The 23,049-nt window shown below is 41.8% G+C and overlaps 1 protein-coding gene across 2 annotated transcripts in view; it reads right to left on the bottom strand.

The window, feature by feature from the left end:
- Positions 1–22,576, bottom strand: part of RCOR1 (REST corepressor 1) — a 164,332-nt gene extending 141,756 nt beyond the window's left edge. For both annotated transcript variants that reach the window (XM_063118071.1, XM_063118072.1), the window contains exons 1-2: positions 22,030–22,576; positions 21,822–21,881 (exon numbers count right to left, since the gene is read on the bottom strand). In XM_063118071.1, coding sequence (XP_062974141.1) covers positions 21,822–21,881; positions 22,030–22,243 — 274 coding nt within the window. In that variant the 5' untranslated portion in view covers positions 22,244–22,576. The remainder of the gene's footprint in view (positions 1–21,821; positions 21,882–22,029) is intronic.
- Between the last annotated feature and the right edge of the window lie 473 nt (positions 22,577–23,049).

Below are 23,049 nucleotides of genomic sequence, written 5' to 3'. Positions count from 1 at the left end.
GTTTTAACACCTGCATCCTTGCAATTTTGCCGGTAACTCTACATTCCTAAAGTGTTGCGGATTTTTATTGTAAAATGAGATAGCGCCTTTATTATCCAGACTGCTCAATACCTACACTGAGTAAGACCTGCCTAGCAACTAGTTGGGAGTTATAAACTCACATCTTCCTTCTTGCGTTCCCATGGCTACTGTCACCAATAGTGAAGTTAGCAGCCACACACAATCAGCGGCAGCACCAGCAGGGTCCCAGGAGGGCCACATTTAATGGAGGGGAAAGAAAATGCCAGGAGTAGCATGAATACGCCACCAGGTATGTTTTCCATCAGAACTCACCTCTGTCCCCCACATGAAACTCAGAAGCAGCTTCCCACATCTGCCTACAGAATAATGCAGGATGCTTGTGACAGGTGACATGATCAGACATCTCTTGCATCTACAAAGGTTTAGAAGCATTGCAACTGGGGGCTAGAGAGGGAAGCGAGAAGGACGGGGAGAGAGAGCTGTTCCAATCCTGCAAATTTCTGTAAGGCAATTAAAAACAGTAAGGAGCATAGGAAGATGCCTTATACCGAGTTATTTATTATTAATAAATTTATTACTTAGATTTATAATATCACAGATGCTCAGGGTGATGTGCAATAAAAACGTTTTAAAACTTCCCATAAAACCCAAGGAACGAAATCATACAATACAAATTACAAGATACATTAAAATTAAAGACCGGCAAAACCATACATTAGTAGCCTGACCAAAGAGGACAGATTTTACTGCCCATCTAAAGCAGAACCAGGAGGGAGCCAACTTCACCTCCCTCGGGATGGAGTTCCACAATCAGGTGCCGCTATAAAAAAGGCTATGTCTCAGGTGTCCACCAGCCTAGCCTCCAATGATGATAATAAGTTATGGACCCTGATTTGTGCCTGGAAACAAACTTAAAAGGCAATAAAGGTGTTCCAAGACTGGCATAATGTAGTCTACAAAGCATATTGCAGACAAAAGTCTAACTGCTGCTTTTTGCACAAGCCGTATTTTCCTTAAACTTTTCAAGGGCTACCCCACAGAGAGTGCATTACTATAATCTAAACAAGAGGTGATTAAAGCACTACGTTTTCAAGCTCAGTATTGTCTGTTTAGATTGGAAGCAAGGGTTTCCAGGATTTCAAACAGCTGAAGAAAAACGCTCGTTTTTCCAAGTCTTACCTGGAGATGCCTGGGATTGAAGCTGCAGCCTTCTGTATGCAAAGCATGCGCTCTACCATTGAGCTACAGCCCTTCAAATTGTTTGCCATGGGCATCTTAGCAATCGGAGATTACATATTGATGAAGGGAAGGCTACTTTTCAACAGTTGTTGCACAGTAGCTAAAGACAGGGATGCCAAATAACAATAAAAATCCAAAGCATAAGAGGTGCTACAAATCACGCAGGTCTTCTCAGAGTACACAATCCTCTCAAGCAGAAGCCCTTCTCTTCTCACCACAGATTTGTTCAGGTAGATTGCAGTTATTTGATAAAGATATGCACTCTGCACATGTTCAGAGGTCCTCAGTGGGCTTTATAACCATGCACATACTCCAGGGTTAATGCATGATTTTAATTAGCAGATAATTAGCAGATACCGGCAAACGGAGTATAGATACATCTTGATGCACACGGAAAGGGCAGCGCGCCAGGCAGAACATGGGAGAATCACAGTGTCAGGTCTGTGAGCATTAGGTCCTGTAATCCCACTGAGAAGTTGGACTCAAGGACAGTTGTAGGCTACGAACTAGGAACACAAAGAAGATAACAAGGCTGGGAGTTTCTGGAGTGACTAGATAACACGATTGAGTTTGGGCTGGTCAATGGCCAGTGGTGCGGCAAGGCCTGGATCTTGGGGCCAAAGTCCAGGACTGTGCAGCCCACGGAGGCCCCAAATGACCACCCAGAAAGCAGCAAGTACAGAAGCAAACTCCATTTCATCCTGTCATGGTGCTATGATTTCAGTGCATTTAATATGCAAAAATGTGTATGCTCAGAGTATTATTTTTAATCAAGGCTGGCAAACAGTCCTAGGGGCTGTTCACACAACACACTAACCCGCGCTCAGTAGTTGAGTGTAGATTATTTTGAACTGTGAATTGATTGTTGAACCATGGGTTAAGCATGTTGTCTGAACATTTTCTGCAGGGTGACTTATGTTGTCTGAACACCTAACAGAAATGTATAACGTATCAGGAATGTATAACCAGTTGTAAAACATGGAATTGCAGTTGAAGGGGGGGCGGGAGAGGGATGTTGTGTGCTTCACAACTGAAATAATACACATTATTATTATTATTATTTATTTATATAGCACCATCCATGTACATGGTGCTGTACAGAGTAAAACAGTAAATAGCAAGACCCTGCCGCATAGGCTTACATTCTAATAAAATCATAATAAAACAATAAGGAGGGGAAGAGAATGCAAACAGGCACAGGGTAGGGTAAACAGGCACTGGGTAGGGTAAAACTAACAGTATAAAGTCAGAACAAAATCCATCTAAAGGGTCCCCCCATAAGACTAATAAGTCCAGGGTATAAAATTACCTAGATGCACAATTAGGCATTACTAAAAGCCACGCTTCCACGGGACAAACAGATGGTGCTACAAACTAATGGCCTATCTCCAAGCAAAGATGTTTCAGGACAGGAGGGTATTTCCCAATAAGGCTTTAGACTGGCTAGTTCAACTTACCCTTCTGGTGGCTTTCCTATCTTTCTAATTAGGTTGTAATCTGCATATGTGCATATATCCATTCTTTTCATTCTTTCCATACTCATAGGAGGATATAGAAACAAATAAATTTAAGTCAGTTACAACAGAGTATACGTAGGTCACGACCTTCACATTCGTTAGGCACTAAGCGCTTACTCCACATTCGTTAGGCACTAAGCGCTTACTCCAATGGCCTTCCAGAACAATATAGACATTTTAAAACAAAATATTAGGGCAGTCTTCCCAAACTTCATGCCTTCTGGATGTTTCAGACCACAACTCCCACCAGCCCCAGCCAGCATGGCCAAAGGTCGAGGGCAATGGGAGTTGTAGTACAACATATCTGGAGGGCACCAGGTTGGGAGAAGCTGAACTAAACTAACACCACCAAAAGTTTGATAACCTGTTCTTAAAAGTAACAACTATTCCAGAACATCTGCCCCTCCCTCCAACAACCCATTCCAGGGCTGCATTTTTATATTGAGGACACTCCCTCCCCACACCCCTCCCATGTCCAACATAAAACATTTTGACTGAAATTTGGAGCTCATCATCACTACATAAAGAGAAGATGAAATAAATAAATAAAATAAAATAAATGAAGATAAAGAGGGCAACTGATGCCTAATTCCCCCACTCCAAAGTCATCATGTATTTGAAGACTTAGCCAGTTCCATACTCAGGTTCTTTTCTTGTTGCTTCACCATCTGTTCTAAGTTAAAACTTTGTAAAATAGCAGCAGGTGGCCCAATTTCCCATTCTAGTTAAAAGAATAAAGCAAAGGCTACTGGAAGGGGAAAAAAGAAAGAATATTCCAATACTTTTTTTTAATGAAAAAAGGGTTGGTAAAACTGAACTCTGTGACCCAGCTTCTTCCAATTTGGATGTTACTGTTAAATTAAGGATCAGCTTCCTTCTAGCAGAGCGTTCCCATCTTAGAGACTGTTTTTGCCATCTTCACTGGGATAAAATACTGGCTCACACACGCTGCAGTTCATCATGACTAATTATTTCCAGCTAACATGGAAGGAAGGCAGCCTGTCGCTCACATATCACTATATAGGAATGTTGCTTATGGTATCCAAACTAGATATTACCATATTTCTTCTATTCTAAGACACACTTTTTTCCCCATATAAACATCTCTAAAAACGGGGTGCGCCTTAGAATCACGGGTCATTTATTATTTCTTAGAATCAAAGCTTTTTTTCTGTTGGTGGTACTGAAATTAGTGTGCGTCTTACAATCGATGGCATCTTAGAATCGAAGAAATACGGTATATGTTCCCTATTCACCTCCATTGCAGGCTAAGAAGAAGGTAGACATCATACACATACACACACACACACAAATATGTAAATATATACAAGATGGTATACACAGGAAGTCATCTTTAAAACTGTTTCAGTTTGGGCATAAAAACAGTTTAAAGCCCAAATCTAAGTTATAGACCAAAGCTGTTGCGCTTCTTCCAGTCCATGGGCTAAACTCCATTTTATAGAAGCTCTCGGGGGTTGCAGTCCAATGGTGGGCAGAGGTGGAAGCAAAAGGGATAAAGCAAAAGAGGTGGGACAAAAAAATACCAGCATGTTTTTACTTAAAGCTCTAACTGCTAGTAACTAGGCCTTAGGAAAGCTCTTTCAACCTTTTAGAATTGGCGGGGTGGGTGGGGCTGCACAAAGCCAGGAAGCTACCATATGATTGGTAGCTGGGAGGAAAGGGGTGTGGCTGAATTGGGGCCCTAGGAGGGCCAGATCTGGCTCCTGAACCTGAGGTTCTGCAGCCCTGTAATAGACCATGTAAATCTAGAATGGTGTCGTGTGTCCAAAGAAAACAAAATGCAGAACAAGCACAGTAGGGAAGCTTTCTCCAATGTATATATAATGTGCCATCTCTGCTGTGTACTGTCTCTAGGGGAACACAATGGTATAGCACAACTAGTAATTTCCCATAGGCGCCACTTCTTCAATATATATTGGAGAAGTGCAGCTTATAGGAAATTACTAGTTGTTGTATACCATTGTGCTCCCCTGGAGGTAGTGTAGCTCCATAGCAGGGGTGGAAGAGTGGTTCCCCGTAGACCAGCTCCAAAGCAATTTTATCAGGCTCTCTGATGGCCCTGGCAAATTCTAATCGAGGTGCAATGATATCTATCACTCACAGCTCCACCTGGAAAGAGCAACAGTAATGAGCCTCTGTGTATTCACAGCCCAGCAAGGAACACCCTTGTGCCACCACAGCTTTGCTGAAGCTAAGCAGGTATAGACATGATTAGTGCCTGGAGGGGAGATGTACATAAAGCACTCAGGAGTTTTCTCAAGGAAGTACAGGATAACATATGAATTGCCTGGCATTCAGGAGCAATTAGCCCACATTAGCTCATTGCATGGGGCTGAGAAACGAGAGATGCAGGTTCAAGCCCCACCATGGGAATGGTAGGAACAGGGTATAACCCATATTTGGGGGAAGGACCAATGCTCAGTAGCAGAGCAAATGCTTTGCATTCAGAAAGGCCCTAGTTCAATGCCTATATAATAATAACAATAATGACAATAACAACAACAACTTAAGTTTGACATACAGAAGAATTACAAAGAAAACTTCTAAGCAGACCATGGATTCCATGCATGTCTTGGATTGTAAAGTGATAGTGAAAAAATATGAATGGAGTTTAAGAGCACTACCCTCGGTCAATAATTCAATTTACATTCAATGTATTTCTTTTTATCTATTTCTTTCTTTTCTTATTCTTTATTTCTCTCTCTTTTGGAAATCTTTTTTTTTAAAAACAACTATGCTTATTGTGTTTATTATTATAATTATTATAAAATATTATTAATTACTTTTAAAATGTAAAGAACAGACCTGTGCCTCTTGGTGGATTTTAGGAATTCTATAGCTGCCATAACCAGTACATTTGAAAACAGAGATTAGAAGAACATTCCAATTCAAGCTCTTACAGGTGTACAATTTGGATATACAGGTGGATTGGCAGCTTTACAAGCACAGCACTAAATAACTGCAGTTATTGTACTTTTAAGATGTGACTATAATGTTGCCCTTCAAAGGTGGCATGACGGTTCAGTCTTTGTCATCTGAAGAGAAGTTATCTGGCGATGGACAGCTGTCAAGATCCCAACTCTCTGGCCTCAGAGCAATCTAGAACACAGAATGTCTTAGGAAGTGGTTTCTAAGGGTGGATTTAGCAAAAAAATGTTTCCTAAATCAATGTTTGCTGCTTATGTGGATGTCTGGTGCATTTAAGCCTTCTAGGTTTGCTGAGCCTTCCCTGCAAATATCCTCTCTAATAATTTCGCTTTACAGCCAAGCGTCTTCTAAGAAGTCATCTTGTAGGAGAGAAAGTAGTAATATAGAAGTGGAGCATTTGCAGGAATACTCAGGAAGGAAGATTAATCACACTCTCTCACCCACTGTCTCTCCCCTGCAAATGCCCCCATGTCCTCATATTAGCATGGCAAGGCAAATCCAGGGTGGCCAGACCCATGATTTTAACGTTAGTGAGCCACCCCGAGAGGACTTGGTTATTGGCTGGCATATAAATGCCTATAAATAAATAGTATGGTTAAATCTTTCATCTTCCTTTCTGCAGTATAATGCTGAAATATTTATTTAAAAACATTTATATACCACTTCACCACAACCCAGTATCCAAGGCAGCTCACAACAATAACAAAATCCAAATAAGATAGTAATCCAATGTAAAATTGAAAATTGGGGGGAAACTATTTATAAACAGCAAACAGCAGCATACCAGCGCAATTATCCATCAAAAGCTCAGCTGGAATAGAATGCTTTTAAACTGCTTTTAAAGACAGTAAAGTCAGCATCAGCCTGGAGAGGATAATCAATAAACAGGGTACCACCAGCCCTGAGAAGGCCAAGTGCCCCAGTCAACACCCACCTAACCTCTTGAAAGTGGGGACACCCAAAATAAAGCCTCAGAATACAATTATAGAGAATTTGCAAGTTTGTATAGCATTGAATGGCATCCCCAGGGTAACAAGAAGCATATTCTGACAGATAAACAGATTATGATTTTTCTACCTGGAAACTCATCTTGGTCTTCTAAATTGAGAGAGCTTCCCTCCTCTGCAATCACGAGAGTGAATAGGAAGGTAGAACTGCCTTGTACTGGGACATCCAAAGCTGCTGCAACGTTGGATGGATAGAATTGTGTTAGAGGCCAAGATTTTTCTTCGTACTTGCTCATGCCTCCAGGACACATGCCATACAGCAGCTTTCTCCAACCTGGTGCCCTCCAGTTGTGTTAAACAACTCCCACCATGTATTGGCATGCTGGAAGTTGTAGTCTAACGCACCTGGAAGAAGTCGTGTTAGGGAAGACTGCCATACAGAGACTCAGGTGCAGTGGGGAAAAGAAAAGACCATAGCTCAGTGGTAGAATATCTGTTTGCCTGCAGAAGGTCCCAGGTTCAATCCCTGGTATCTCCTGGTAAATGAAAGCATTCTGCCCCAAATCTGGCACGCTACTGCCAGTCAGGGCAATCAATACTGGGATAGATAGGCAAGTAGTTTGACCTGGTATAAGGCAGCTTCCTTTGTTCCGATTTTTAATAATAAATCTCTAGTGGCCTGCTATCTCTACTGCACATGCCTCAGCTTTCCTAGGACATGACGGACACAGCAGTGGCACTATCTGCTGGGGTGCAGGAGAGGAAGATTCCTATCTCTGCCCAGTAACAATCAAAATACACTTAAGCATGAAGCCAGGCACAATACCTCCATAAGCCTCAGTATATAACACACCTTAATAAGAGCCAAGATTTCCGAGCTAATAATAAGGCCTTAATCACTGGGATTTCTAACCCTTGCACTTGGCCAAGTCACACAACTTACTAGGCTGGAGAGAAAAATCACAAGTTTCATGAGCTACCCAAAGCCTAGCTATAAGCAGTGGATGCTTAAGGTTAAACTATCTAATTTAACTATCAGTGGGGTCCCACAGGGATTGGTATTGGGACCAAATCTTTTCAATTTATTCATAAATGATCTGGAATTAGGAGTGGGCAGTGAAGTGGCCAAGTTTGCAGATGACACCAAAGTATTTAAGGTTGTTAAAACACAAAGGTACCGGTCAAGAGCTCCAAAGGGATCTCTCCAAGCTGGGAGAGTGAGCATCCAAATGGCAGATGCGGTTCAATGTAAGCAAGTGTAAGGTGATGCATGTTGGGGCAAAAAATCCTAAGTTCAAGTATAACCTAATGGGATCTGAGTTGGCAGTGACCAAACAAGAAAGGTCTTGGGATTGCTGTGGACAGCTCAATGAAAATGTCAACCCAGTGTGTGGCCACTGTAAAGAAGGCAAACTCCACATTAGGCATTATAAGAAAAGGAATTGAGAATAAAACTGCTGGTATCATACTGCCTTTATACAAACCTATGGTGCGACCACACTTAGAATACTGTTTACAGTTCTAAATACCTAAAAAAGGGTATTATGGAGCAGGAAAAAGTGCAGAAAAGGGAAACTAAAATGATTAAGGAGCTGGAGCATCTCCCCTACAAGGGAAGGTTACATCAACTGGGATTATTTAGCTTGGAAAAAGTAGGCTTAGGGGAGAGATGATAGAGGTGTACAAAATTATGCATGGTATGGCGAACGTGGATAGGAAGATATTTTTTCCTCTCTCTCAAAATACTAGAACCCGGGATCATCCCATGAAACTGATTGGTGGGAGTTTAAGGACAAATAAAAGGAAGTACTTCTTCACACAGTGCATAGTTAAATTATAGAACTCACTACCACAAGATGTAGTTATGGCCACCAATTCGGATGACTTCAAAAGGGAGTTGGATAAATTATGAACTCTATGAATTTGAAAACTGTGGCAGTGAGTTCCATAGATCCAAGCCCCAAAGCATCTTTTTAAAAAAGAAATATATGCAGAATAACCCACAAAATTGTTCCCACCACATTTCCAAGCTGAATGTGGCAGGATAACATAAAGTATTTATCACACACATTTAGGTTTTGGAAATACATTCATTGACTACTACAGCATCTAACTAGAACAAGACCAGAAACAAAGGACTATAAAACAAAACTCAAACTATCAAGAATGCACATTTTCTTCACATATTATAATATGGTTCTCTAGTCACTTGTTGGAAAACTGAGCATGACTTAGAAAATCCTTAAATATCTATCTAAAAGGTAATGTCAGTTTTAATATAATAGTTCTACCCTTATAGGCAACCTAAAAATAATTTTATGAACAGTGTATCTGGAGCGCTGGGGGCCATTACCTGTGTACTCGACCCTTGCCCTTCTTAGCCAATTAAATTGGCCAAGGTGGGACTAATGCTAAGGCTAAGGAAAGTGACTAACGTCTCTTTGGGAAGATGTTGTTCCCTCTTGCTTAAAAGAGGCAGCAGTAAGACCTTTATCAAAGAAATTTTCCCTTGACCCAGAGATCTGTCTGACAATAAATCACACTCAAATGTACCACACTTAGCTAAGGTGATCAATTCCAGAGGCATTTGGATGAACCTGATTATCTGGACCGGCTATCTCATGATAAACCTGACCGAATACTAAGATCTGCAGGATGGGGGCTTTTGAGGGCGCCATTACTCACATTTGTTGAACACACATGAAAGGACTTTTTCCTGTGTTGCCCCCAAAACTATGGAATGTGCTCCTTCAAGAACTACAATTGCCCCCACTCGCTTGGCCTTGAAAAAGGGTGAAAAGATGCATCTTTTCAATTTACCCTTTTAAAATGTATAGTTTTGTTTGTTCATCATTTATTCAGACTACCAAACTGACAGATATTCTCTAAAGGGGATTTTCCAGAAAATTCTCTATTGCAAATTAGGTTAATTTGCATAGGGCCACTTGCTTAGGAAAAGTTTCCATTTGTATCGGAAAAAATTCCAATGTAAATTAAGTTAATTTACATAGGATGTCTTTATGTTTGCATCAAAAAAAATTCTAATGCCCTGGAGCAGGGGTGGGGAACTTCTGGCCATCCAGATGTCTTAGCCTACAACACCTATCATCTATAAACACTGGCTATGCTGGCTAGAGCTGATGGGAGTCACAGGACAAAACACTTGGAGAGCCAGAAGTTGCCCACCACTGCCCTAGAGAGATCTAATTTAGCATGCTTATTTTACTTGTATTTAGGAAACAACAAACCTAAAAAAAGTCCATGCTAATTTTCTGTCCTAATACACCACAAATATTTGACCTGAAATACTTGTGGGGGGAAATTAAAATACATTGAATGTGATTTAAATGTTCTATTATGTAGAATTTTTTATTAGAATACTTGTAAAACTGTAAAAACACTGGGCAGTATCCAACATGGCTGCTCTGCTTACAACATTAACTTAGTGCAATTCTGATAGCATCTGCTGGTTCAACAACTTTCCTGTGGAGACTGTAATGCCAGGGTACCATATTGGCATTGCGTTAAGAGGCAGCTTACACTAATACTATGTCAATGGCACAAGCAGAGCAGCAGCATTGGATACTGTCCAATAGCATGTACTTCTCCTACATTGTTTAAAATTAAGGGGGGGGGGAAACAAATTTAATTTAGGCAACCCAAAAAAACCTGTGCATGATGTGCTGACAACCACTCATCTAGTTCAACAGAGCTTAGTTCTCTTCCAGTAAGGTTATTGGGGCATCTTCAGTTTTGCTGTCACTATTTATTAGTTCCATTTCACTGAGACATATGTATTTCAATGACACATATGTATTCTCTCATGTACTTGCTAGGAACAATCACCTGAAAAACATTCATTCCAACTATGAAACTGCCAGGCTTGCTTAATATTGTACCTGCAACCATCATACATTCATTTTTGCTAATGAACATGCAAAACTAAACATTTTCCATGGAAAAATAAAGCACATGAAAAATTTCCATCCCATATCACTAGTTCTTCAGTTTTGTCCAGCAGTTTAACACACACCAGGCAGTTGTTATGCTAACTCTTTTCTGCAAAATATATCTTTTAGCTGCATTTTTTTTATCATCCTGCAAAGCCCTCCCCATTTTTTTTTTAAATACAAGCATGTATTAAAATGAGAAATCCCTGAAATTATGCTATAATTGCTTATTTTGAAAATGCATTCTCCAGCACCACCACTACTACTACCCTGCCATGGGGATTAAAGAGAGAAACCACCACCACCACCCACCCACACATCCTCGCTCTGAGAATGTGCCATTTCTGTGGCTGCGTCTCTATTTCACCAGACAGAGCGCTGATTTATAAAGCAGAGATGGACAAACTTCAGGTTTGCAAGTTATTCTTTGTCTTTTCACTAGAACCTCGAGATCCACCAACCGGAGCCAGATGCAAAGGACATACAGCCAGGAATTTAGAACTGAATGTAGGACACAGCCATTCCACACATAAATCCACTCCTGGTTATGCCCTCTCCCCAGGAGACTTCTTTTGTTATGCCTGCTGTTGTTAAACAATTGGGAGTCAGAAATCCTTCGCTCTATTACAAATCATCTGGAGGTCTGCCACAGATCCCGATTTACCTTGTGCCCTCCCTTGTTTTCAAGTTAACAGTAAGAATGAAACAACCATCTCACCTCACAACAACACTTCCCTTTTTTGTTTTGTTTTTAATCAACTCGCCCTTACTTTGGTCTATGGCTAGCTTGCTTGCATCCATCCAACACCACCAATACCTTTGTTATGTCAAACATAATCCTTGCATGCATGACCGGCCCACCCCCATTTTTATAGCAGGCAGCTGCTGTGCTACTTACATATATGCCACATCACACATGATGTTCTACAACAGTAAGTTAGACCATGCATGCCTCAAATTTGCTCGCATACAGCAAACCAAAGTCACCCCTTCCTCTCACATAGCTTCTTCTGTCTATTATGTGTAATACTATCCTTATTACATTTTTATCCTCAAAGGAGCTCAAAAAGGCACACATAGCTCTCTTTCCCCCCACGTTTTACCTTCATACCAACCCTGGGAGTTAGACCAGGCTGGGAGAACATGAACACCCTCAAGGGTATTCCACACTTTGTGGGGGGAGGTAAATAAGGGGAGACATAATAGAAGGGAATAAAATTACGCATGGTGCGGAGAACGTAGATAGGGAGCTATTTTTCTCCCTCTCCCATAATACTAGAACCTGGGTCATCTCATGACGTTGATTGGTGGGAGATTCAGGACAGATAAAAGGGAGGACTTCTTCAAACAGAACATTGCTACTATGGAATTCATTTCCACGAGATGTAGTAATGGCCACCAACTTGGATGGCTTTTAAACAGAATCAGACAAATTCCTGGAGGAGAAGGCTATCATAGTCCTGATGGCTATGTGCTCCCTCCAATATCAGAGCCACTATGCCTATATACACCAGTTGCTGGGAAACATGGGCGGGAATGTAGTTTTGTACTTTTGTCCTGCTTTTAGGTTTCTTGTTGGAGCTAGTTGGCCACAGTGTGAACAGAATTTATTTATTGTGTTTTTTTACCGCCCAATACCAAATGCTGGAAGAGATGGATCTTGATCTGATCTAGCATGGCTCTTATGTTCAGCTGATGGGTCGCAACCTAAAAAGTAGGTTGTACTATCAGGCCAGATGGATCACAGCAAAACTGTTGCCAGCATGTTGGCCAATTCTGAAATTGGGTCCCATGTGGAAGGTTGGGAGTCCGAGGTGAATCTTGGGTTTGGGCCAGTTGAAGACCACTGTTCTAATGAATACCTTCAAGGACACACAGCAAGCTACATGGGCAACTGGGGATTTGAACCTGGGTCTCCCCAGTCTCAGGCCATTCGAACCACAACACCAGCCTTCTCCAACCTGGTGCCTTCCCTATTACTTTGGGTGCAACAATTATCATTTCCTGCCAGCATGTCCAACACAGCCTGGAGCGCACCATGATGGCTCCCTTATATTTCCCAAAAAATATTGCCATTCTAGGCCAAGCCATGACATTGCAGAGCACCTGCAAACTGCAGACGAACAGAAATATACATCCAATTAATCCAGGATGTCACTATAACTTCTGTGTAGCCAAATATTTGCTCCCAATGCACTGCAATCCCAATGCACTGTTACTTAGTTCAGGAAAATGGATACAATAAGCTAAAATTCCTAGGGCAGAGTAATCAGAACCATCCATACAAGAAAGGGTTTCTGCCAGACAGGAAGAGAAGCAAACGCATTCAGAACAAGTAACTACCACCATCTCAGTGAGTTCGGAAAGTGTTACATAATCTATGTGAGTCGACTCCAGAGACATTTTTAGATAAGAGATTAAAGTCCTGAACCAGCCAACCAGAATCCCCTCAGCCTCTGAAGTAGGGCTGTGGGTTCAAGTGCTACCCTTTGTCAAGAACCGGCAATAGAGTTCATTTTCTATCCTGCCTGTTTCCAAATCTCAGAGTTTTGACTGAATACATAAGTGCTCGTTGCATTCTGCAAGCACAGAGGGGTTTCCTAGCTGGCACTGCATATTCCTACCTGAATCTAGAATAGTTAACATGCGAGAAAGGGGAATTACATCCATATTCTGCCTGTTCCTTCACTCTCTGTATTCACTTCCTGCAAATGCTTTCCCTTAAAGCAACAGTAACATCATATACAACCCTGTGAGGCAGTTTAGCCTGGAGGAATTGTTTACTGGCCCAAAGTTCATCCATTAAGCTTTGTGGATGAGTGGGGGAGGGGAGATGTGAGCCCAGGTCTCGAAGTCGGCTCTAACCATTACACCTCATTGGCTCTCTTTATGCCTTTTAAGAGAACATTTGCAATGTTGAAAGAATGTTATGGGTGCTCTCACAAAATGGCCACCATGGGAGATAGAAGCTTGCTTATTCATAAAATGGTTGCCAAAATGGCCATGGACAGTCACAAAACACTCACTTTCCTGAAGGCAAGGTTGGGGGGGGGGGGGGGAGAGACTAAAAGAAAATCAATTTGTCCCAAAAGGTGGGTCTCCAAAACACAAAACTGTGGTTTCAAACCCAAATAAATATGGTGCTGGAGGGCAGCCTTTTGCTTTGTAGCATGCCAGCCTACCGGTTATTTTTTAAAAAAATTAAAAATTATCTAAAGAAAGTAAAACTCAGGAGGGGCAGAGAGCTTACTGGGCACCAAGAGAAATATCCATGGGCAAATTGTTGCCCACAGGTACCGTATCTTTATACTCTTTCTTCCCAAGCAGCTATCTCAAGAGAATCTACATAGTTTCAGACCCAGATTATTATTTTTAAGCAACCAAAGCCAGACAGGGATGGAAGGATTGCAGAGGAAAGAAAAAAATCAAAGTTCATTTGGAAGTTACTGGGCCTGTTCAGACAACACAATAAGTCATGGTTAGGCTGCTAACCCTTTTGCAGCAAATGGTTATTGAGCGTGTTTAAACCGTGGTTATGTAGCCACCGGTTCACATGACACGCTAAGCCATAATGTTTAGCTCAAAAGCTTAACCATTGTGGCTTAGTGTGTTGTCTGAATAGGGTCATTATTTCTTTAATTTATTGTAAATGTTTATAAACCACCTTTTAGGATAAACTCTCCCAAGGCAGTGCACAACAAAACCTAAAACCACAACACATAAGAAGAAGAACAAAAAAAGCTACAATATTTTCTCCCCAACACGAGAGGCATTTACTAGGGAAACAAATGCAAGTAGCCACTTCTAATGTGGAATTATTCAGAGTCAAATGGAAAGGTGACAATATATCTGTACAGAAGTATGTGCTCAAGAAATGTGGTGCTTGGTTAGGCAGCTAGTTATATTCCTTAAACAACACACAACTTGGAATGAGAACTGCAACGCACAAGCAAAAGGCTGAACTTAACCTAAAATAGGGATTCGCAAGAAATCATCACAGCAATCCTCCTCAAAGCAAACTTTTGAGCCTACACTCTAGAGAGAAAATGTAAAATTGAAAGCATCCACACCAATCCTGGGTCTGGAGCCGAGTCAGTCAAATAAAGCTGGAGAAAGAGGAGCTGGATGAGCCAAACAAGAAAAGAACCCTCAGAAAATCAAAAGCTTGTAAAAAAACAATTTGTTGCTTCAATAACTACAATTCCCATTGCTAAAAATCCCAATCGCTTCTGTTTCATAGGAGGAGCAATACTCTTATCAGTAAGCTTGCCCTATGCCGCCCTAGGATACCTCACTTTGAACCAACTCTATTTGGCATTAAAGAGCAGCACGAAAGTGTCAAGGACTGGAAGCTGCCAATTATGCCCAATTCTAGTGAAATCTTTCTTCACACAACCACAGCTGTGTATGACATGCTTACACAATGGTTACTGCAAATGAAGCCAAGTTGGCATTAATGTAGCCAAGACATCTCATGATGCCATTGGGTTCAACAAGTACATAGCACACAGAGACTGTGGGTTTGTACCAACATTGCTGATTTAAGCCCATAATGCATAATGAACCCAATCAGTCACCCTTTAGACCAGTGATAGGCAATATTTTTTGGCACATTGGGAATTTGAGAAACTGTCATGGGCACCATCAATAAATGGCTTCCATGGGAGATGTAGAAAGTCACAAACAACAAGCAACGTGCCCAAACAATTGTGTATAAAGTAGAGATGGGATTTCAGCCACAATACTTTAAACAACTCCTTTGGACCCATGCTTTTCAGCACCAACAGAAATCTATTTTACGGAAAGTAAACTCTTTTTCTCTCTCTCCCACACTGCCAGCCAATTCATTTCCCCATCTCTTTGTCTCTCACACATTTTGGATCACCACCCATAGATTTCTCTCTCACACACACACACACACACAAACACACACACACACACACATCATCTTGCTCTATCTGTCTCTCCACCCCTCCTTAATTTCCTAAGAATGTCTCTGAGCCCCATCATAGAGCCCAGAGGCATTCAGAGCAAATGAAGACAGCAGCAGGTAGACGCCCTCACTTTGCTTTGAAGTGATCCCAGGTGCCAGGAAGAAAATGTGTGGATTAAAAAAAAAAAAATTAAGTGGGAGGGATAGGGCATCTTAGCAGGCCCCGATAAAGGTGCCCACAGGCACCACACTGCCTACCCCTCCTTTAGACCACTGATATCCATCCTATCTTTCTGGCTGACATTTAGACTGTCAAACAGCTAAAAAAGGAAGTCACCAACAGGGCTGGAAGAGCATTTCTAGACCCCAAGTATCATATCTGTAGGCACTTCAGATATTTTTTGAGCCCCATATCCTTCCTGCTTCTGGGAACCAGGATCAGAAGCAGTAAGCCTACATATACCAGTTGGGGGATATGGGTGGGAGGGTGCTGTTGCACCATGTCCTGCTTATATTTCCCTGGTCAACATCTGCTTGGCTACTGGGTGAACAGAGTGCTGGACTAGATGGACCCTTGGTCTGATCGAGCATGGCTCTTCTCATGCTCTTACTAAAGATTTAAGCATTTTTGTTTAACCAAAAAGGAACTGCTGATACTCAAGAACTAGGTGACGAGAATATTTCTGGGGAAGATTCACTTGACATTACTGACATTAGCAATTACCTCAGTGCTAAGGTCTATCAACTCATTTGACAGTTCCTTCTCCCCAGTTAGTACAGAATCTAATCATTAAGATGTGGGATTAATTGTATTTTTTTTAAAAAAAAATATAGACATGACTCCAATTCAAGGAAGCATAAGGGGACATAGATATGTGATATTTGGTTCTCTTCTGTAGAATATCATTGTAGCCAAGTCACAAACTCTTTCTGTAAACATGGAGGATTTTTTTTAAAGCCACCTGTTGTGGAAGGTGCTGCCCTTCAGGAAAAGTAAATAAAAGTTATACATATATGCAATCTGTTGCATATGGGTCTAAAGGGTTCAGTGGATTAGGGCTAGAGTACAGTTTCTCTCCATCAAAATCAAAGGAAAATCCTGCCATTAACTTCAGCATTCCATTTGCAACCATCAAGTATTCCAATTCTATTTAAATTAGAATTTGTAACAAGGTATTCCAACTCAATTTAAGAGAACAGGGAAGTTTTAGAACAAGTATTGTTAAAGCATGTTTTCCCCTCAAACATGCTTTAACAATAAATTTGCACTAGTTCTCCACAAAACCTGATGTGACTTCATCAACTTAAACCTAGAAGAAATATGGGTGCTAACTTAGTGCCACATGGGATGGATGAATTACGTGGTAATTAACATTTGGGAACAATCTGGAAAGTAACCACATCATCTGCCTGTACACAGATATTACTGGTATAATGCAAGAATGGTCCTGCATAAAACTCCCATGTAACGAACTTGGTTAACAGCTACACTAGAGCCTTCATCTTTAGCACCAAAATGACAAAAAAGCCATGTCTACAATAATAACCACTTCCCTTCTCTAGCACCATAGCCAACCCCAAACCATCTACTCATGCTTTTTTAAATTAAAAACAAAAGTTGGAATTCTGAAACTCACCTGGAGAGAGCCACTGACTGGGTTTGGATGACACTATAACCAACAGTTGTCAACAGTTGGTTATTGTATGGTCTGTCAGACTTTTTCACACCACGGTTGGTTATTTGGCCGAAATAACCAACGCAAATAACCAACACTGTAAAGAACTGATAATTTTAGCAACCATTGGTTATCGTGTCGTGTGTCGGACACAGATGACTATTTCATCACACACAGTTGCTGTTTTTCAACGACTAGAGTCCCCTGGCAAAAGTGGCCAAAGTTGTGGTGGTTGTTCTAGTCCAGCTGGCACAACTCGCAATGGCTGATGGGATTTGGGGGGGAGGGGGGATGTGTCAAACACACCACTGACTACTAGTCAACTCAACGCTGGCCTTAATTCACACCATGTTTGATTATAATCATGTCATGTGGGGAGCATCCCCTCGATAATCAACGTTGGAGTTGACTATTCCCCCACCACAGCCTATTGTGTTATCCGAACGCAGCCACTATGTCTTAGCTTAAACTCACTCAAAGGGTCATTTTGAAGGAAAAAATTGTGGAGAAAGGGAAGCCATGTATGCTACTGTCAACTCCTTAAAGGAAAGCCAGGATATAAATGTAATAAATATGTGACTGTCTGGGATGTGGGGAGAGAGAACACAAATATTCTGTTATAGCAAGAGGAAGCCATTATATCATTTTGTTCCATGTTACATAGTATAGTATTAGCATTTATAAAGCACTTTGGGGTACTTGTGCCCCCGTTCGGAAGACATGATGAGCCATGGTGGTTAAGCATTTTGAGTTTAAGATTATGGCTTAGCATGTCATGTGAACCATTCCTACATAACCACGGTTTAAACACACTCACTAACGATTTGTTGCAAAAGGGTTAGCGGCCTAACCATGGTTTAGTGTTTTGTCTGACCGGCCCAATGTGCCACATGGGTTCTCAGGGATCTTAACTACAAACCAATAAAATAGGCTAGCATTATTTATTCCTCATGTTGCAAATCAGGGACAGAGGGAGAATTGTGACTTGACTAAGGCCACATTCAGCCTGACCCTATGCATGTGACCATAGGCTATAATTCTATGCATTCTTAACCAGAGAATAAGTCCCATTGAACTTGGTGGGGGTTACTACCGTAAAAAATATGCATGCATAGGATTAGGCGTCTGGCATGTTTGTGACTCTGGTGAAATTTAAATTTATCAGTGCCAAAGATGAAGGGCTGCAGAACTGGGAGGGGCAGTTAACACATCAAAAGACAGGAATAAAAATAACTTTGATAGAATGGAAAACTGGGCTGACATAACAAAATAAAATTCAACAGAGACAAAAGAAAAGCTCTGTATTTTGGCAATTAATAATCAAATGCACCAATATACGTTGGGAAATGCCTAGCTTGGCAATAATACATCTGAAGAGGATTTCGGGGTTGCAGCCAATCACAAGCTGAACATGGGCCAGCAAGGTGATGTAGCTGCAAATGCAGCTAATGCGATTTTAGGCTGCATTAATTAATTAATTTTATACCCTGCCTTTCTACCAAAACATAGCACTCAAGGCAGCTTAAAAAAACAATAGATCATAACTATAAAGCATACTAAAATGCCATTTTAAAAATTAATGGAATCATTATTTCCAAGTTCCCAATACTGGGAGATGCTTTTTAAAAATGTTATAAATGGCATTGTAAGAATGTTACAAACAAACTGGAATGGGTTTTTGAAAAGGCAACGAAGATGGTCAGTGGAATGGGAAACAAGTCCCTTGAAAAAAGGTTGAAGGAACTAGGCATGTTTAGCCCGGTGAGGAGCAGACTGGGGGAGGGACACACACGATAGCCCTCTTTAAATACCTCCAAGGACAGAGACTTGTTGACTAGGTTCACACAATCACTACAGCACATGCTGGTAGCCATTTTGAATATTCAACCCCCAGCAGGAAGTTGCCATGGCTTATTGTGATATCTGTACCAGGGCGGCAGGGGTTGACTGAGGGTTAAACAACCATCAAATAAATCTAAAACAAGTCAAGGGTTATTTGAAGGTTTTTTAACCCTCAAACAACCCTTGTACATAACACACAGCAAACCATGGCAACCCACTTGCCAAGAGCTAAATATTCAAAATGGCTGCCTATACACACCACAACCCACCATGGTTTAAATAAGCCACAGAGGACTGCAGTGATCATGCAAACCAGCCCAACAGCATTCCCTTTTACCCCATCAAGCAGTACTAAATTATAGTAGATAATTTAAGTTATAGTAGATAGAAAAGTTTAATAGGGTAAGTTATAGTAGACAGATTTTGGTTGAACCTTAGGAGAAACTTCTTAATAGTAAAAAGAGCTTGACATTTATTGGGGGAGGGGGCTCTCCCTCACTGGAGGCTTTCAATCAGAGGCTGGACAGCCATCTGTTGAAGATATAGTCTAGTTCTGGATTTCCTGCTTCAAGCAGAGGGTTGAACAAGATGGCCTAGAAAGCCCACTTCAACTCTATGGTTCTAAATTGCAAGTCTTATGGTGCAATCTTATGCATGTTCGGACTGAAAACAGTCCTACAATTCCCAGCATTACCTGAGACATTTTTCTGTCTAATCGTGTATAGGATTGCACTCTTAGGGCAAAATCCTATGCATTTTTAGACAGAAAGAAGTCATGCAACACCTAGCATGTCTCTGTCAGCAAGGCTGGAGGGTTCTGGGAATTGTAGGCTTTTTTTCTGTCTAAACACGCATAGAATTGCGCCGTTACAAACTACAAACCAACTCAACATATTTTGAGTACAATCACCCATTATGACAGTCAGCAATCTAGAAAAATCAATTATCAGAAGTTCCTCGGGGTCATACTATAAAAAGAAATCACATTTTTCAGAGTATACGGAGCTTGTTTTGTGGGCTTAAAAAAAGAATAGTTAGGAAACAAGGGATTCAATTACAGTAACTAACATACTAGAGTCAGCTAAAGTGTTAAGACCAAAACAGTAGAGGGTTGTTTTTTAAAGGAAGATAGCATTAACCTACGGTTACAAAGAAACAATAAAAATGCTTGCATTTCAAAACTAAGGAAGTAAAACCCTCTTTCTTTTCTTCCTTTTTTAATATAGGCATGGCTCTCAACACATACAAGTGGAGCACTTTTTTATTATTATTTCTCTGCCTTACAGGAACACTTGAATTCCTTTGTTTGCTCAGTTAGTCCCTGTACCATATTTAAATTAAGCCTACAGAAAACTGAAAGAGAACAGAAACATGTGGAACATTGGGTACCTCTCCCCTCTCCCCAACCCCCAAAAGGGAAACAGTTGATTTCAATAAATCTGCTCATCTTAAGTAAAGGAACGAAAAACTGACGCTATTTTATTATTTTCCATTCCCAACACCATATCTCCAAGCACAGAAAGAGAATCAAGAACTCCCCACTTTAAACGTCTCTCTCGATGGACAAATCGGTTTGTTACCCAGTTTAGAAAGCCCTCCCTGGAAAGACTTGTGCTGTTTTTATTAACTGGCTCTCTTTCTTTTTTGTCCTTTACTCTACTGGCCCTAAATTTCATCATTAAAAGAGAAAGAAGTGTAGACATCTCTGTTCTGCCCAGCACCTCTTCAAAAAGCTTAATCGTATAAACCACTCCTTTTAAAAAAAAAAAAGTAATTGGATTTAGGTCAATTGCATCTAAAATCATTATGTGCGGGGGGGGGGGGTCGGGTTTGGCGTTGGGGAGGGGAGGAGCCTAAGAGAGTAGAGTGGCACCGATTTTCATAAAGGGCCAACTCCTCCTTCCACCTATGCCAATGTGAATATGAAAATAGTAGCCACACCTGAAAGCCAAGAAGAGGGGGGGGAGGAACGAGATTAATTCTTGCTCCTCCGTGTTTTATTGACTTAACAGGAACCTCCATGGAAAGAAGAAAAATATCGGATTTTTTTTAATGGTATTTCATAGAAGGAAGTAAAACCCCAGAATAACTCCTGCAACCCACCCCCGTTCATCCCCATGTGTGGTGGCACGTTTCCCGAACACGTTTCCCTTCCTCCCTCCCCCCCACCCGAAACCTTTTGTTGCTGTTCTTTCCTTGGACAGCAGGGTGAAAATGCAAACGGCGTGGGGAGGGTGGAGGTAAGTAGTTACCTTCCCGCTTCTTTAAAACACACACACACTTTTATTTATCACTACAAGTATAACAAAAGGCAGGAAGCGCCTTGGAGCCCTAAGAAACACACCAGAACCGAGTTAACTGTCCAAGGCTCATAATCCAGACATACTTCCTTACTTACTTTGGGGGCAAGCCCCACTGAACTCTATGGGGATGTACTTCCGAGTAAAACCAAAAAAAAAGCATGCAAAGGAGCTGCCATACCATGCAAGCCCTTTTCTTGGCAGTAAACCCCACTGAACTCGGTGAGGATTTAGGCTTCGGAGTAAAAAGAGGCATTGGATCAAGTTGGGAGGCGTACCCTTCCCAAATTCCTGGAGAACTGAGGAGGGGGCGGGCGAAAGAGAGTTACACAGTCAAACATTATATTCACACGAGCTTCCTCCAAAGGAGAAGTAAATGCACGCTTCAGCCGTGTAACGATTAGATTTCTGCTTGGGGGGTGGGGGGAAACGACGACGACGACTCACCAGGATCGAAGTCAGGGACAACTGCTTGATATTGGGTTCCCACTCTCATGCCTCCTCCTCCTGGTTCAAATAAATAAACCAGAATGGTTATTTTCAAAATGAGGTCCATTAAAAAAGAGGGAAACTTGTTTCAGCTTTGATAAAGACTTGTGGGGGGGGGTTGTTGTTTTGTTTTTCAAAGCCCCCACCTCCTCCCTGGGAGACTCACCATGCTCGTCGTCGCTGGAGGATCCAGAACTGCCTTCTTCCCAAGAGTTGTTACTGCTGCTATTCCCATTGGGCGCTGCTGCCGCTGCCAAACTTTTATTATTCCCATTGTTACTGCTGTTGGCACCGGCGGAGGCAGCGGCGCTGTTAGCGTTGCTGTTTCTCCCCCTGCGCTTCCCGGAGACCTCCGGGCCCTTCTCTATCATGGCTGGCATGAGGACCGGGGGGGGGGGGGGTTAAAGAAATGCGGAGGGGGTAGAAGATAAAGAGACCAGAGTCAAAAATTGGCGGGGGGGGGGGGAAGAGTGGGGAAATAAAACAAGGGCTCTTCTTTCTTTTCTTTTTGCAAAAAGGCGGGGGAAGGAGGAAGCAGCCCCTAGGAAGTTAGCTGCAACTGTAGGTTTCCAGCTGCCCCCGCGTAATTGCAGGGTTTGGGCCCCTGGATTCCCTTCCCCCTTCCTTTTTCTTTTTTCCTTTCAAATTCCCTGCAATGTGAGCAAGCTTCGAACTTTGAGGCTCATCTCTTTCCTTTGCACTTCTTTCCTGGACTGGGGCTAGTCACTGTCAACCTGAGCTGCTAGGCTCCCCGCGAGCCTGCCCCCGGCGCCTCTCATTGGCCCGCCTTACATTTTGGGAAGATTTCCCCCTCGTCCATTGGCCCGCCAGCCTCGTCCGTCAAAGCCGGCCCGGCGCTTCCGTTTGTTAAGGTTAGGTGGAGAGGCGGTATCTACGTGGTTGGAGCTTTGCAATCTCTACGCCCAATGATACAGCTTGTTCCAAGACTACATTGTATCTTTATAGAGGGGAAAGGGGGGAAAAAAAGAAAAAGAAAGGGGGGGGGAGTTTGGCAGCTGCCCTAAAGAAGGGCTCTGGCCACACTCAAGCAAAAGGCCCAGTTGCAAAAGAAGTGGATTTTGTGGCCCCCGCAAAGAGAGTTGCAATCAAATTGTTTTCTTTCTCCCTCACACGCATACTCACTTCCCTCATCAGCTACAAGGGTGAGGAGTAGCTTGGGACTATT

The sequence above is a fragment of the Elgaria multicarinata genome, chromosome 2, assembly GCF_023053635.1.
Source record: "Elgaria multicarinata webbii isolate HBS135686 ecotype San Diego chromosome 2, rElgMul1.1.pri, whole genome shotgun sequence".
Lineage (NCBI taxonomy): Eukaryota > Metazoa > Chordata > Lepidosauria > Squamata > Anguidae > Elgaria > Elgaria multicarinata.
Note: the sequence above shows the minus strand (reverse complement) of the source record. Positions and strands in the feature narration are given on the sequence as shown.